Source organism: Triticum urartu, chromosome 1A (genome assembly GCF_056163025.1).
Source record: "Triticum urartu cultivar PI428250 chromosome 1A, HENAU_Tu73, whole genome shotgun sequence".
Lineage (NCBI taxonomy): Eukaryota > Viridiplantae > Streptophyta > Magnoliopsida > Poales > Poaceae > Triticum > Triticum urartu.
In genome coordinates, this window is record NC_141873.1 from 56118677 (window position 1) to 56133321 (window position 14645).

Genomic DNA, 14645 nt, shown 5'->3' on the forward strand with positions numbered 1-14645 from the left:
ATGCTAGCCGGTGCAGAAGTACAGGTTGATGACTAGTTGATCTAAACAGCAGGAGGGACGCTACAACATCTCCAAGTCACGGCCCAATCTCAAACTCCACCGGCAACACGGAGAAATCACGGTCGCATCTTGGTGGTTGGCACAGAGAAGCTGAGCGCACTTACTGTAGAAGCTTTGGAGGTTGCGCCGGCAAAGGAAAGGACGCCGTAAAAAAGCCGACCGCCGATGTCTAAACTCTAAATGCAGCGTCACGATCCGGGGAGGGAGCGCACTGTCGTTGCGAAACGAGCCATCGAGAGAGAGATGCGAGCGAGAACGATGAACACAAACTGGAGATAGAGTGGTTTTTCCTCTTCGCAAACCTCGCAGCTTTTCTGTTATCTTTCGCTTTCTCTTATCTTAGTTACATTGAGTGAGAGAGAGTGGTTTTTCCTCTGCGCAAACCTCGCAGCTTTTCTGTTATCTTTCTCTTTCTCTTATCTTAGTTACATTGAGTGAAAACAACTACTAGCTAACCTCCCGGCCTGCTCGCTGTGATCCGGTCAAGTCGCGCCATCCCACGACTCCTCCACACGGTGATATGTGCTGACCGGGAGAGAAACAATGAGAAAGGAGTGCGTGCACTGTGCACGTCTCCACTACGTGCGTGCATGCGGCTGTCGCATCAGGCCCATGCACACCTTATTACAACAGAAAAATATAGCATCCTAGGCTGCGTGACGATGAGCTTATAGCAGGCTAACATGCACTCGGAGACTCTGAAGGGGCATACGTCGCCGTCGCCACGGAAGCGATCAATGACGGTCGAGGTCGTGCTCGTGCAGTGGTTGTTACTGGGTGAAGGGCAGCGGCCCATGTGGGTAAGGAGCTCAGCTCAGCTTAAAAAAGAAAATAAAAGACTCGAGAGGTAGTACCATCCTTTCCAAAGAAAATACAAAACCGGAGCTTAACATTTGACTAGGGTCGCACAATGACTACCATAGAGTACAATAGCATTCCAGGATTCCCGCAAAATAATAATTAGCATTCCAGTTCCAGGAACAAATTTAAAGATTAACATCATTGTGTTCGTACCAACAATATGGATTTATAATACTCAACAAGTACAAATTTGAGTCCTCGCGGTGTCATGCGTCTGAAGATCAGAACTATGTCCATAAATCTGTGATACAAATGTGTAATAAGGAGCAGCAGGTACAAGAATTAGGTTTGCACAAGAATAATCTATTAATCTTACAAGTGCGGATTCTATTCAAGTATGCTTCCAGAATGCTTGGCATAAAATGTTCTTGAATGGATATGAAATCAGGCTTAGGTCATCAGACATCAGTTTTCTTCTTCTTCTTTGGCACAAAGTGTCGAGCCCATAGATGTTTTCCCCTGGTCATGAACTTGACTCTCATATTCCCGTCTAGAACACGGAAGAGTGTCGTCTGTGAGTAAAATGTAACGTGCGCGTACAGTGGTGGCCTACTTTCGATTGGCTCCTCTACACTTATTTCTTCAATATCTCCATAGTGCCTGTGACATGGAAGAAATTTTTGAAACAAAATTAGAAACTGCATATATAGGCAAAACTAATGAAATGAATTAAATCTACTGAATTTTCTCCTGAAATTCATTTTGTCTTCCTTATGATATCCTTTCATGTCTTTTATGTCAATTATATGTATTCTCAAATTTATCACTTTAACTAGTAGATTTCAGATTTTGCGACATCTATTGATCGCCTTCACAGATTGAGAGGTTGGAGTGTATTTCTTCACACCTCCCTTTATGAGGACATCACAACGGCTTTTCTGGCGCCTAGCAAAGAAGATAGCAGCAACCTGTTGAGCATTTTGCAATCTTCGATGAGGTTATCAGTCATGTTTCCAGTGTGCTGCAAAAGCTCTTAGTGCCTACTACCCTTGTTCGTCTATCGATCTCAACAGCATCCTTCTTGATTGTTGGGATGTTTGCACTCAATTCCAACTGCCACACCTAGGTCTTCCTCTGTCAGCGAATCGTTTGAAAAGCGTGTACAAGATCACGTGCAAGCGTATTAATTAACTTGCATGGCATGGCAAAGAAAAACACATCGGTTATCAGTCCTTAATTCACAAACTATGATGTTGGTCATGGCGTTCATGGAAGACCCAGATAGGGCATACCGTTGGGACCCCCTTGTGACGCCATTGATATGGACCTCTTCTGTGATGTCACCACGATGACTATTGTGTTAAACCCGGTCATTGCATGTACCTAGTCTTCTGTATATTGTTGTAACTACATCCTAGCTTTGAGGATCACAACCACTCTCCACGTTGGCCCTGCGTGCCGTGTATCATCACTAGTAGAAAAAGGGGCTTTGGTCCAGCCAGAAAAGAGCATTAATCCCGGTTGCATTACGAACCGGGAATAATGTGAGCATTAGTCCCGGTTCAAGCGGCGAGGGCACCATACAAGCATTACTCCCGGTTCAAATGGGACCTTTAGTCCCGGTTCGTGGCACGAACCGGTACTAATGCGCATCGCACCCTAATGGGGTTGAGACCTTTAGTACCAGTTCGCGCCACAAACCGGTACTAATGGTGCAATTTTCAAATCCTACCCCCCCCCCCCCCCCCGGTGCATCGCCTTTTTAGTTTTGTAAAAAGCAAAAGAAAATGATAGAAACTTCAAAATTTAAAATCCTTCGAGAGGTAGTTATGTTACTACATCTACTAGTTAGGAAAATTTAAAAACTTAAATTTGGACATGTTTTGCAAAAAATGTAGGGAAAATGTAAAACGGCTATAAATTTTGCATACGATGTCGGAAAAAAACGTATAATATATCAAAATGTTCGGAACGAAAATCCGCATCTGATGGAGACCGCCTACGGCCTGTTTGCAAATTTTTAAAATCCTCAAATTCTAAAAGGAAAAAAAGTTATGCTCAAATTTCAGTTTTTTTTGAATTTTTGTTAAATCTGGTCAAACTATGGTCAAACTACTTATTCAAGAAGTATTAGTGTTACTAAATAATTATTCAAGAATATTAGTGTTACTAAATAATTATTTCAGTTTTTTAAATTTTGGTCAAACTGTGGTCAAACTACTTATTCAAGAAATATTAGTGTTACTAAATAATTATTGATTTTTAGAACAATAGTTTAAACTCAAACAGTGAAATATCTGACTTCATGCTCAAGCTAAATTCCTGAGGGTTAATAGGATTGCCATCTTACTATTGTCAGGAAAACAACAAGTGCTGACTTGAAACGAGGGAGAATAGAACCCGGAAGCTAAGCGTGCTCAGGCTGGAGTAGTGAGATGATGGGTGATCGTTCGGGAAGTTAGACGATTTGGAATGATGAGGGGTGATTAGAGATTAAGGGTTAAATTGAGCAGGGATGAGGGGTGATTAGAGATTAGAGGTTAAAATAATTCAGAAATTTGAAATTCAAAAAAAAAATTCAAAAAAAATATCAAAAAAATCAAAAAAATCATAAAATATCCTTTACTACCGGTTGGTGTTACCAACCGGGACTAAAGGTGGACCTCCAGGCAACGGCCACGTGGAGGGCCTTTAGTCCCGGTTCCAGTTAGAACCGGGACTAAAGGGGGAGGCTTTAGTACCGACCCTTTAGTCCCGGTTCCAGAACCGGGACTAAAGGCCCTTATGAACCGGGACTAAAGGCCCTTTTTCTACTAGTGCATGGGAGACGTTGGGTGACCGCGGCTATTTGTACCTCTGTAACTCTTGCCATAATCAATACGATAGAACTGCGAGCACTCTCTCCCTTTAGTTTGGTATCAGTCGCCATGGCCTTCGAGGACATTTTCGGCGAGCCCCCATCTCCCGCCATCCCCTCGTCCTCCCCCGGGACCTCTCCTTCCCTTTCCCAGAGCACCACCGCTGCCCTCTCCTACGACCTCGCCCCAGTCCTCCTGTCTGCACCCGCTCCCCCTGTCGTACCACCGGCCAACTCCCTCCTCATCTCCTTCCACAATGATCATATCTCCAACCACATAAAATTCAAACTAGATCCGGCCGAGAACAACTACATCAAGTGGCGAACTTTCTTCTACTGCGTTCTCATGCAGTATCGCGTGCAAGATCACGTGGATCGCCCGCCTCCTCCCAACCCTGGTGCGGCCTGGCTCACGGTCGATCATCGCCTCACCCTTTGGCTCTACTTCACCCTGGCCGACTCCATTCTCGAGCTCGTCATGGGCAGCGCTGTATCCGAGACTACTTCCTGGCGAACGAAGGCGCCCAGTACCTCGACCTGACGCGCCAGTTCCGGAATCTGAAACAAGGAGACCTCTCCTTCTCTAACTATGCTTGTCGTCTCCAGGCCCTCGCGGACGGCCTCACGGATACCGGTCACGCGGTCAAGGATCACGACCTCACCATGCAGCTCCTCCATGGCTTGGTTGCCCGATTCGACACCATCCGCACCATCCTCGGCGATACGGTGCCTTTGCCGCCATTCCACATTGCTCGCTCCCGCCTGTATCTTGCCGAGTACAACATCAACCTTCGGGCGGCAGAGGCCGGATCTGCTGCTCTCACCATCTCCGGCGGCCTCAACTCCAACAACGACCACGGTGACCGCGGCGATCGCGCCGACCGCAACGCTTGCGCCCCCCGTCGGGCCGTGGCTCTAGTGGCAACACTAGTAGAAAAGGGGGTAAAGGTCCAGGCCGGGTCAGCCCGTTAGTCCCGGTTCAGTCATGAACCGGGACTAATGTGAGCATTGGTCCCGGTTCGTGCGGCTAAGGCATTAGTCTCGGTTCACCTGAGCCCTTTAGTCCCGGTTTGTGTCTCAAACCAGGACTAAAGGTCCCATTTTCAAACTCTACCCCCCCGGTGGATCGCCTTTTTTGTTTCGAAAAAATCAAAAGAAAATGATAAAAACTTCAAAAGATAAAATCCTTCAGAGGTAGTTATATTACTACATCTACTAGTTAGGAAAATTTAAAAACTTAAATTTGGACATGTTTTGCCAAAAAATGTAGGGAAAATATAAAACAGCTAAACTGTTCAGGATGGCACCACAGAAATTATATATATCGTAATAATTCAAAAAACATGACCACGGTTTTTTTGAATTTTGGTCAACTATGGTCAAACTATGGTCAAACTGTGGTCAAACAATGGTCAAACTACTTATTCAAGAAATATTAGTGTTACTAGATAATTATTTCAGTTTTTTGAATTTTGGTCAAATCTGGTCAAACTATGGTCAAACTGTGGTCAAACTACTTATTCAGGAAATATTAGTGTTACTAAATAATTATTGATTTTTAGAACAATAGTTTCAAACTCAAACAGTGAAATGTGTGACTTCATGCTCAAGCTAAATTCCTGAGGGTTAATAGGATTGACATCTTATTATTGTCAGGAAAACAACAAGTGCAGACTTGGAAAAGAGGGAGAATAGAACCCTGAAGTTAAGCGTGCTCAGGCTGGAGTAGTGAGAGGATGGGTGACCGTTCGGGAAGTTAGATGATTTGGAATGATGAGGTGTGATTAGAGATTAAAGGTTAAATTGAGCAGTGATGAGGGGTGATTAGAGATTAGAGGTTAAAATAATTCAAAATTTTGAAATTCTAAAAAAAATTCAAATTTTTTTAAAAAAAAAATCATAAAATTTCCTTTAGTACCGGTTGGTGTTACCAACCGGGACTAAAGGTGGACCTCCAGGCAACGACCACGTGGAGGGCCTTTAGTCCCGGTTCCAGTTAGAACCGGGACTAAAGGGGGTGGCTTTAGTACCGACCCTTTAGTCCCGGTTCCAGAACCGGGACTAAAGGCCCTTATGAACCGGGACTAAAGGCCCTTTTTCTACTAGTGCAACCATGGCGGCGATGACCGCAGGCACGGACGCGGCCGCACTGGCGGCCATGGGCGCGGCCGATCTGACTCGGGTGGTAGCGGCTCTGCTCCGCCTCAGCCGTCTCCTTGGACCGGGTACTTCGCTCCGTACGGCATGGCCCTCCCCGCCCCTCGCTCCGGGTGGGTTCCTCCCAACGCTGCCGGTGTGCTCGGCCCTATTCCCCACATTCACTCTTAAGCGTATCCACTGATGTTTTCCGGGCCGTCGCCGCCGCCTCTGTCTACACCACTGTTCCAGACCGGCCCGCATTCCTGGGATCACGTCGCCCTATTCCAGCACGCGTACAGCCAGCAGAGTCTTCTATATCATAGAGCTGACGGGATCCTCGACTCTGGTGCGGCCACACACATCACCGGCAACCCTGGTAACCCCTCTATGTTTCGTTCTTTTCCAAAGCATAATTCATCTAGCATTACCGTCGGTAATGGTGATCGTCTCCCTATCATTGGCATGGGTTCTACCACCCTTCCTCCTTCTAACCTTTCCCTCGCCAATGTTCTTGTCTGCCCTCATATTGTCAAAGATCTTATCTTTGTTCAAAAGTTATCTACTGACAATAATGTTTCCGTTGAATTTAATCCTTCTGGTTTCTCTGTGAAGGAACTTCCAACCCGGAATGCTCTTTTGAAGTCCAGTAGCGCTGGTCCTCTCTACCCGTTCTATGGCAATAAGTCTGTCGATGGCGCTGCTTACTTCACCACTCCAGGCGACTTGTGGCACCAGCACCTCAACCATCCGGGCAAACCTTCACTTGCCTCTATCTCCGAGGATTTTTTTTTCCAGATTGTAACAACACTGCCCGCTCTCCTTGTATGGCATGTCAATTAGGACGGCAGCCCTGTTTATCTTTTTCATCTTCCCACAATTGTACTAGTGCACCTTTTCAACTTATTCATTGTGATTTGTGGACCTCCCCAGTTGTAAGTTTCTTTGGTTATCAATACTATCTCATAATTCTTGATGATTACTCCCATTACTCTTGGTCCTTCCCCTTGCGCCACAAGTCCGACACCTCTTCTACCTTACAACGCTTCTTCACCTATATCCTTACCCAATTTCATACTCTCATCAAATGTATGCAGTGTGACAATGGCGGGGAGTTTATCAACACTTCTCTCCGCAACTTCTTCTCGACCAACGGTATCGTATATCGTCTCTCTTGCCCTCACACTCCTCCGCAGAACAGCAAGGCTGAGTGCATGCTTCCCACCACCAACGACGTCATACGCACCCTTCTCATTCACGCAAACTTACCACCTCCCTTTTGGGTCGAGGCCCTACACACTGCCACACACCTGCTCAATCGCCGCCCCTCCAACAAGACCACCACGTACGCCCCATTTTTCCTCCTCATTGGCGTGCATCCTCGTTATGACCACCTCCGTGTGTTTGGTTTTTTGTGTTTCCCCTATCTCTATGCCACCAGCCCTCACAAATTAGCCCCTCGCTCTATGCGTTGTGTTTTCCTTGGCTACCCATAAGAGCACAAAGGGTACCGCTGCTTCGATCTACACTCCCGTCGCATTATCGTTTCTCGACATATTATTTTTGACAAGACTGTTTTTCCATACACACCCCCGGTCACAGACGCAACTACCGCACCAAATCCCGCCCCTCCCACTCACCTACACACGATCCCCTCCGGAATCCACGCCCACCCACCAACATCAGACGCCAGCGGCCCCACGCGATCCGCCTCGCAATCTGCTCCGCCACCCGCCTCTTCCCACGCGTCCGCCTGTCTCCCCACCGAGCCGACTGGGCCGGCCCACCCACCTCCCACATGCCACGCGCCATCCCCGGGTTCACCCTCGCCAGATTCGCCAGACCCACCTGATCCTGCTCCCCTAGGGTCGCCCACGACTGCTCCCCTCGAATCGACCGCGCCTGCTCATCGCGGATCTGCCGCCCACCCCGCCCAGCGACCCACCAAATCTTCCTCGCCCTCCGTGCCAGCCACGCCTAGTCCTCCACATTGTCCTGTAGTCCATGTTGCTCCACCTGTGAATTCACATAAAATGACAACCTGAGCCAAGCGGGGCTTTGCTCAACCACGCCATTTATTTTCCCTCGCGGCCACCCCTGCCATTTCTCCTCTTCCCTCCTCTTACAAAACTGCTCTCAAAGATCACCACTGGCATGACGCAATGCTTGACGAATTTAATGCTTTGCTAACAAACGATACTTGGATTTGGGTTCCTTGTCCTGCATGTGTTAATGTGGTCACCAGGAAGTGGATTTTAGGTCACAAATTTCACTCCGAACTGCAGCCTTTTGAAATGCAACTTGGCTTGGGGTCCGCAAAAGAAAAGACATTGCACTATCCATTTTAAAATTTTCTATGCATTGGAACCTAACCATGGAGAGAGAATTATTTTAGTATGATTGATGGATCAGCAACATTAAGATAAATTTTTGTCTCTTTGTGGAACACATCATTGATTATTTTTTCTGCTTTGGGTCAATTTGCAAGACACTCAAGCGATGACAACAAGAATTAAACTCTTTGGAACCTTACTGCATTGGTAGAGTAGTCGACATCATTGGAATATTCCGCTCGACTCGACTCCGCAAAGTGTTTAGTTAATGAAGCCAGCTTTTTGGAAAACAGATTGTCGTCTAAGAGAAAGAAACATTCTTGGCTTATCTTGCAAGAAAGGGTGTGGATAGCTAATAGATTACAATTTTGCAAAAGGGCCCCAGAAATTTTAGGTTCATGAGGCAGATTTACAATGCGATAAAAGTGTTGTTTGGGCTTATTGATGTTAACACCGGTGAATGGGGTTACTTCAACTCAGCAAAAGATTGGTGATATTATGTGATCAAGATCAACGGAAACACAAGGAGGTGGGTCTATTCCCTCCTCCGTACTATCAGATTCGGCTTGTAAAGAGTTGCACCAGATACCATTTCCATGAGCCAAACTAGTGTCAGCGTCTCTTACTTAATCTCTCATCAATTTCCACAAACTCTCTAAATTCCCACACATAGTTCGCTGTATATACAAGATACCAAACAGAGCACTAGGAAATAAAATGACACAACATTTTCTATTACCCTAACCCCCTCGTCTAAACTCACATCCCCTTCGCCAAAGTTGCCAACACACTATGAAAAAAATACATGCCATTATGGACCACATGGGGAGTGGAGTTTGGTCACAACTTAATGCTTTTACCTTTTCATACCAAATTATATGAAAGCTCTACTTTTCCAAATTTACTATTAATTATGCATCACATACCTTATGCGTAAACTGTTCAATGTTCCCGCATCGCACCATCCGAGGCGACATGGTAGGTGACCATTCGGGCCCACCAAACACTTTCACTACAACTCTCTGATCCTCGCTGAGTGGCAGCCAGAGAGCTCACGAAGCTCGAGGTGGTGTCATCGAGACGCTCTTCATGTGCACCTCATTTCAATAGCGAGTGGCGCACCTACATTTGACACGATAATGTGGCAATTCACTTTGAAAGTTTGGATGGAGCACCATCTCCATCCTCTCTGGTGCTAGCTAGTAGTGTGTGTAAGTATGCACCCAACATCGATGTTGAATTTTGGAGCTTTGGACCAGGATGGTAGTCTAGATCTAAGACGGTTTTTTTAGCAAACTAGTGGTCCACACTTGGAGATCTACTGGTCGACATTGGGTCTCATGGTTGCGAACGTATAGTTGTTTCCTTATTTTGTTGTGAAGGCGTGGGGTTTGAAAGCCGGGTGACAGCCCTGGATGATGGTCACTGTAGTGTTCTGACGATGAATATTGCAATGTGGAGTGCTAGTTGGCTGCTAAGGCAATATAGTGGTATTCTTGACGATTGGTCGTTGTTTGTGGGCCGCCTATGATGCCTAGATTTGGGTGTCATGTTGACCAGCAGCTCCCTTCTCTCCTTTTCAGGGTGTAGCGATAGGCCTTTAAATGGATGGGTGTCGCGGTGCCATGAAGATAGCTTTGCTTGACAGTGGTAAGTGATGATAACAACGATGTTCTTGGACATCAATGTCTTCCCCTGATGCCTCATTGAGGTTACATGCTCATCTTCCTCAATTTTCTGGTGAAAATCTTTAACCCGGATTGTCGGAGCAGCTCTACAGCCTCGTTACATTGTTGGAGGCATCGACCTTCGAACTTTTGCTCCTAATCTATGGGTCTAAGCATGGTTGTGAGGCAGTCAGTGGTAGTTGTGATCACAATGTGGATTTTGCTTTGGTGTTTGCAAAACAACCCATTGTTTTTCTCCTCCTTTATATTTTGTCACCATTACTCACCGTATGCTCTGGGAGAGATTCTTTACACGCTGATGGTATGACACCCATAGAGCCAAGGCGAGAGTGCAGGGGCTCCTCTTCGACGATGGGGATGAATGGTATGCAGTGTGATTTAGCCTTCTTTGAAATAGAGGTTGGCCTATATTGCTTTCCTACACACACACGCACACCAAGTTCTTGAGAGTGATTTTTTCAAGGTTGAGCTCCATAGTACCTTCTATCTATCTCGTTCGTACCAGATTCCCTTCCCTCGAGATCTTAACCATGACCTGCGATCCATTGTGATTAGCAGCAGTACCTCTGTCACATATGTTGTCTCCCTGCATTCTCTCTCTCCCCCTCTCTTAAGAAACTTTAATATTGTCTCTTATTCCTTCCCTTTTTTCTCTCTAGTCTTCTCCTCTATCTCTCCTTCCCATTTCTCATCTATCTCTTTTTTAGATAAAATGCAATTTCCCGACATTATTGATAAAGCCAAAGGAGATTCACAACACCGATTACAACCATTAAAGAAGTCTCACAAGTTGTCGAACAACCAACAACCAACAAATCCCACATGAACAATTCAAAAACGACACATAGGCCAACAACCAGGTACCAAAAGAAAACTAGTAAATGATGATCGGATGTCCACTAAGCTAGAGCCCGCACCCTTGGTGATAGCGCGTTCGATGTAGCCCTGTAGCGAGAGCTGAGTATGTCCGTGGCGTCGATGCCGTAGCTCTTAACCAGGGGCCTCCACTACTGCATTAGTGTAATGGATTGGAAAATAACATTAGCTGGTTTCGACGGGAACACATGCTCGATGGTAAACTTATTACGAGTAGTCCAAAGAGCCCAACTGACAGCAGCAAACCCAAACTAGAATTTGCATCTCAATCGGTCAGATAATGCACTAAAAAGCAGTAGTAATTGAGCAAAAACCGGTCGGAGCCCAGCTAAACCAGCCACGACCGAGTACAACTTCACAGGAGAATGCCAAAGTCACATGAAAACATAATATGGTCAGAATCATCTTGCCTAGAGCATAAATAACAAGTAGAATCAGGTTGAGCATTATCCTTCCTTATTTGATCAACAACACGAAGCTTCCCATGGATGTCTTGCCAAAGAAAGTTCTTAATTTTCAGTGGAACACGAGCCCTCCGGACACCCATGAACTTAGAAGAACAGGACCTAGCAACAAGACTATGGTAAAGCGATTTGACCAAAAAAATCCCGAGGGGGAATGAGGCTAGACCACTGAGTCCAGAATATCTGAGAGTGTGAGGAAAGTGGCATCAAGCTTATGCCATTGTTCCAACTCTACAGGAGATAGGGAGCAGATAAAGGCCAAATTCCAACCAGAATTAGTAAGATCAAAGATAGTAATATCAAGATTACCACAAAAAGAGATAATGACCAGGAAAGAAGAGCAAAGATGGTGGCCCATGCCACCAATCAGGCCAAAAGTGACTGGATTTCCCATCTTTAATAATAAACTTCATTTAAGATCGGCAAACATCTTTGACCTTATTCAAAGCTGCCAAAATTGAGATCCATTATCAAGTGAAGCCAGCAGATCACTAGTGGAAGGAAACATTGTGCTTTAAGAATATCAAACCAAAAGGTCCTAGCTGAAGCAAGAAGAATGCACCACCACCATTTGACAATTAAGGAATAATTCATAATCGACGTGTTAATAATGCCCAGGCCATCGTGGCTTTTAGGCTGGCAAATGATTTTCCACTTGACTAATTGATCCTTCTTTTTATTGTCAACCGAATTCTAGCAGAATCTGCTATGATGCTTATAAAGACCAGTGTGGGTACCCTTAGGTAGCCTATAAAAACCCATAAAGAACATAGGGAGAGAGGGAAGAGAAGAGTTGGTGATGAGAACTTCTCCAGCAACTGTATTATATCTACCACAACACGACATAACCCTGTTGCCCACCTTAAGAACAATGGGGGCAATGTGTTTTGTACACACCTTAGAAGAAGAGGGGGAGCGTGAGCAGAAACCTGGCCCTCATCTCAAACATTGATCTGAAAGGCTTTACTTTTGGGGTATACCTCGGTGAAACCACGCGGACCCAATTTGGCGTACTACACCAATTCCTCGTATGAACTAGGCTAATCTAGCCAAAGAATCTTCGTCCACATAAATAGGTTTTCCAATGAGCTCACCAAATACCATCAAACACGCCTTGTTACGCATGATCGAAGGAACATCATTTAACAAAACACAGTTATCCACGAACTTGCCAAAGCATCGATCATCGTCCCAACCTTTTTGACAAAAAATACAAGCTGGTTCATTGGAAGCGTAAAACTAGTGCCCTTAGATAACATGTTTAAACTTTCCTGAGACTGGGAAAGCAATCCTAAATTCTGATTGTGAAATCTACTATAACTGCCAGTCCTAACCATCCGGACCCCATTCGCTTAGATCATCCGCGATTGTTTGCAGGGTCACATAGTAGATTGGACCGAGATGATAGCAACGTAGGATGTTTGAGGCGCAACCACAACCATGTCCAAACCACCATCCAAACCAAAAACGCACAACCTGGCATGCCTAGTCTATATTGCTTAATTGAAGGAGGTTTGGAGCGATTAGTACAACCCACTATGAGGTGGCCTTCGACATAGTAAATCAGGCAGAAAAAGAGGAAACATACAACGGGATTCAGAGTGACCCGGCCTATGACATGCAAAGCATGTGAGAGAAGGATGACCCGAGCTATTACCAGAGCCACCCACCGGTGGAGCAGATCCAAAGATTGGTAGGGGCGGGTGAGGATTCCATCACTAGAGCCATCAGAATTGTCATTTGACCAAAAATTACTGAAATTCCTTGGCGGATTGTTAGGAGGCATTGTGGAAGCCACCAAGGTGGGGTTTGGGACGGAACTGCCCTTGGAACCCATAAACATTGGAAGGAGGAGCAAGCAGAGCAGCATCCGCAGTCGACCGAGGAGCATCAGCATGGGGGAGGGGGCACGGCGCCCGATGTTGCCGCCTCCTAGTTATCTAGGGCAGACGAATCTGAGCCCGCCCATTGAGATGGGATAGGGGAAGCAGAGGAGCGAGTTGCCGCCCTCTTTTCCTCCTAATGTGCCCACTACTCCTTGTACCACTCTTATTCCCGAAACCATACCGGCGGTGTGCCCCGTGCCTCCCGCTCCTTGGTAGCACGCTCGCGAGCCTCCTGCCCATGCTGCAACTTAGCCCTCAACTCAGCCTCAGGCGGCACGGAGTCCACAAGTGGCCTCACCAAATCCATCAAGTTCCCTCTTGCTGTTGGTGTTACGGTCCCCCAACTAGCCCATCTTTAGCACCTCGGTGAAGGAGCGGGTTAGAGGTGGGTGTGGAACGATTTGGATGGAGCGAGGAAGGAGGTGACCAGATCTAATCTTGAAAATCTTAGCGCAGGAAATAGAAAACCCTAGGATTAGGACGACACAACATCGATGGGGCCACATATACCCACAACATGGGCCAACAAGATTAGGTGGGCCAACTGGCTGCTCTGGGCCACTCACGGGAGAAATGAGTCGAAGCCCAAAAGGGAGAGGGGGGAAAGAATAGCCGAAGCGGTATCGAACCCTTGGACAGGGCCACTGTAAGTGCATCTAGTGCCACCCCTAGTTGGTTTTGGAGTATTGATGACAAACCTAGTTGAGGAACTAATGTGTTTGTAAGAATTGCAGGATAACACAGGTAGAAGTCCCTCATTGATTCGGTTTTACTACCAGAGATGACCCCTAAAAATGTATGAAGACATTGAAGTCAAAGGTGGTATATGAGGATATTCACATGGAAGATTATGACAAGAGAAGACACGATATGAAGCCTATGGAGCTCGAAGACTTAGATCTTTCGTAGTTCTTTTTCTTATGTGTTGAGTCATAGGAACCACCGTACTGTTAAGTGGGGTCTAAGAGAACCAGTCAGAATGACTGAAGTGATGCCTAAACCAAAAACCTATGTCTTCGAGTGAAGACAATGGGAGCGAATCTTGTCCAGAGTCGGACAAGTCAGCTTTGCTTGTAGCCCAAGTAAAGTTGCCATGTGAGTTTGAAATCTAACCGTTGGAACACGTGTCAGTTCCTTAGTGACCCAGGGTCATTTCGGACAAATCAGGTCGGGTTGCCAAGTGGCTATAAATAGCTCACCCCCTACAACCATAAACGGTTGGCTGCTCAGATTGAGAGTACGGCTTTTGTCGTTTGGGAGCAACCCACCTCGAAGCCTTTGAGAGAGAATTCCTTGCGAGGATAAAGCCCTAACCACCCAGAGCCAGAGAGAATTGGGCATCACTTAAGTCTTCTTGTCTGTGTGATCTGAAGACTTATTACACTTGAGGATTGTGCATCCTCCAGCCGGTTAGGCGTCGCGTTCTGAGCATCCAAGAGACATTGTGAATTGCCGGTGAACGAAGTCTGTGAAGGTTTGGGAGTCTACCTTGAAGACTTACAAGAGTGATTGGGCAAGGTCTATGTGACCTTAGCTCAAGGAGA

General features: G+C 46.1%; 1 protein-coding gene and 1 pseudogene across 1 annotated transcript in view; one reads left to right on the forward strand and one right to left on the reverse strand.

The window, feature by feature from the left end:
• Positions 1-1319: 1319 nt before the first annotated feature.
• The window catches only part of LOC147989967 (uncharacterized), a 41404-nt gene continuing 28078 nt past the window's right edge, over positions 1320-14645 (reverse strand). Inside the window, exon 8 of the mRNA XM_087536734.1 lies at positions 1320-1521. Coding sequence (XP_087392860.1) covers positions 1320-1521 — 202 coding nt within the window. The remainder of the gene's footprint in view (positions 1522-14645) is intronic.
• Positions 3789-6697, forward strand: LOC147989968 (uncharacterized; annotated as a pseudogene).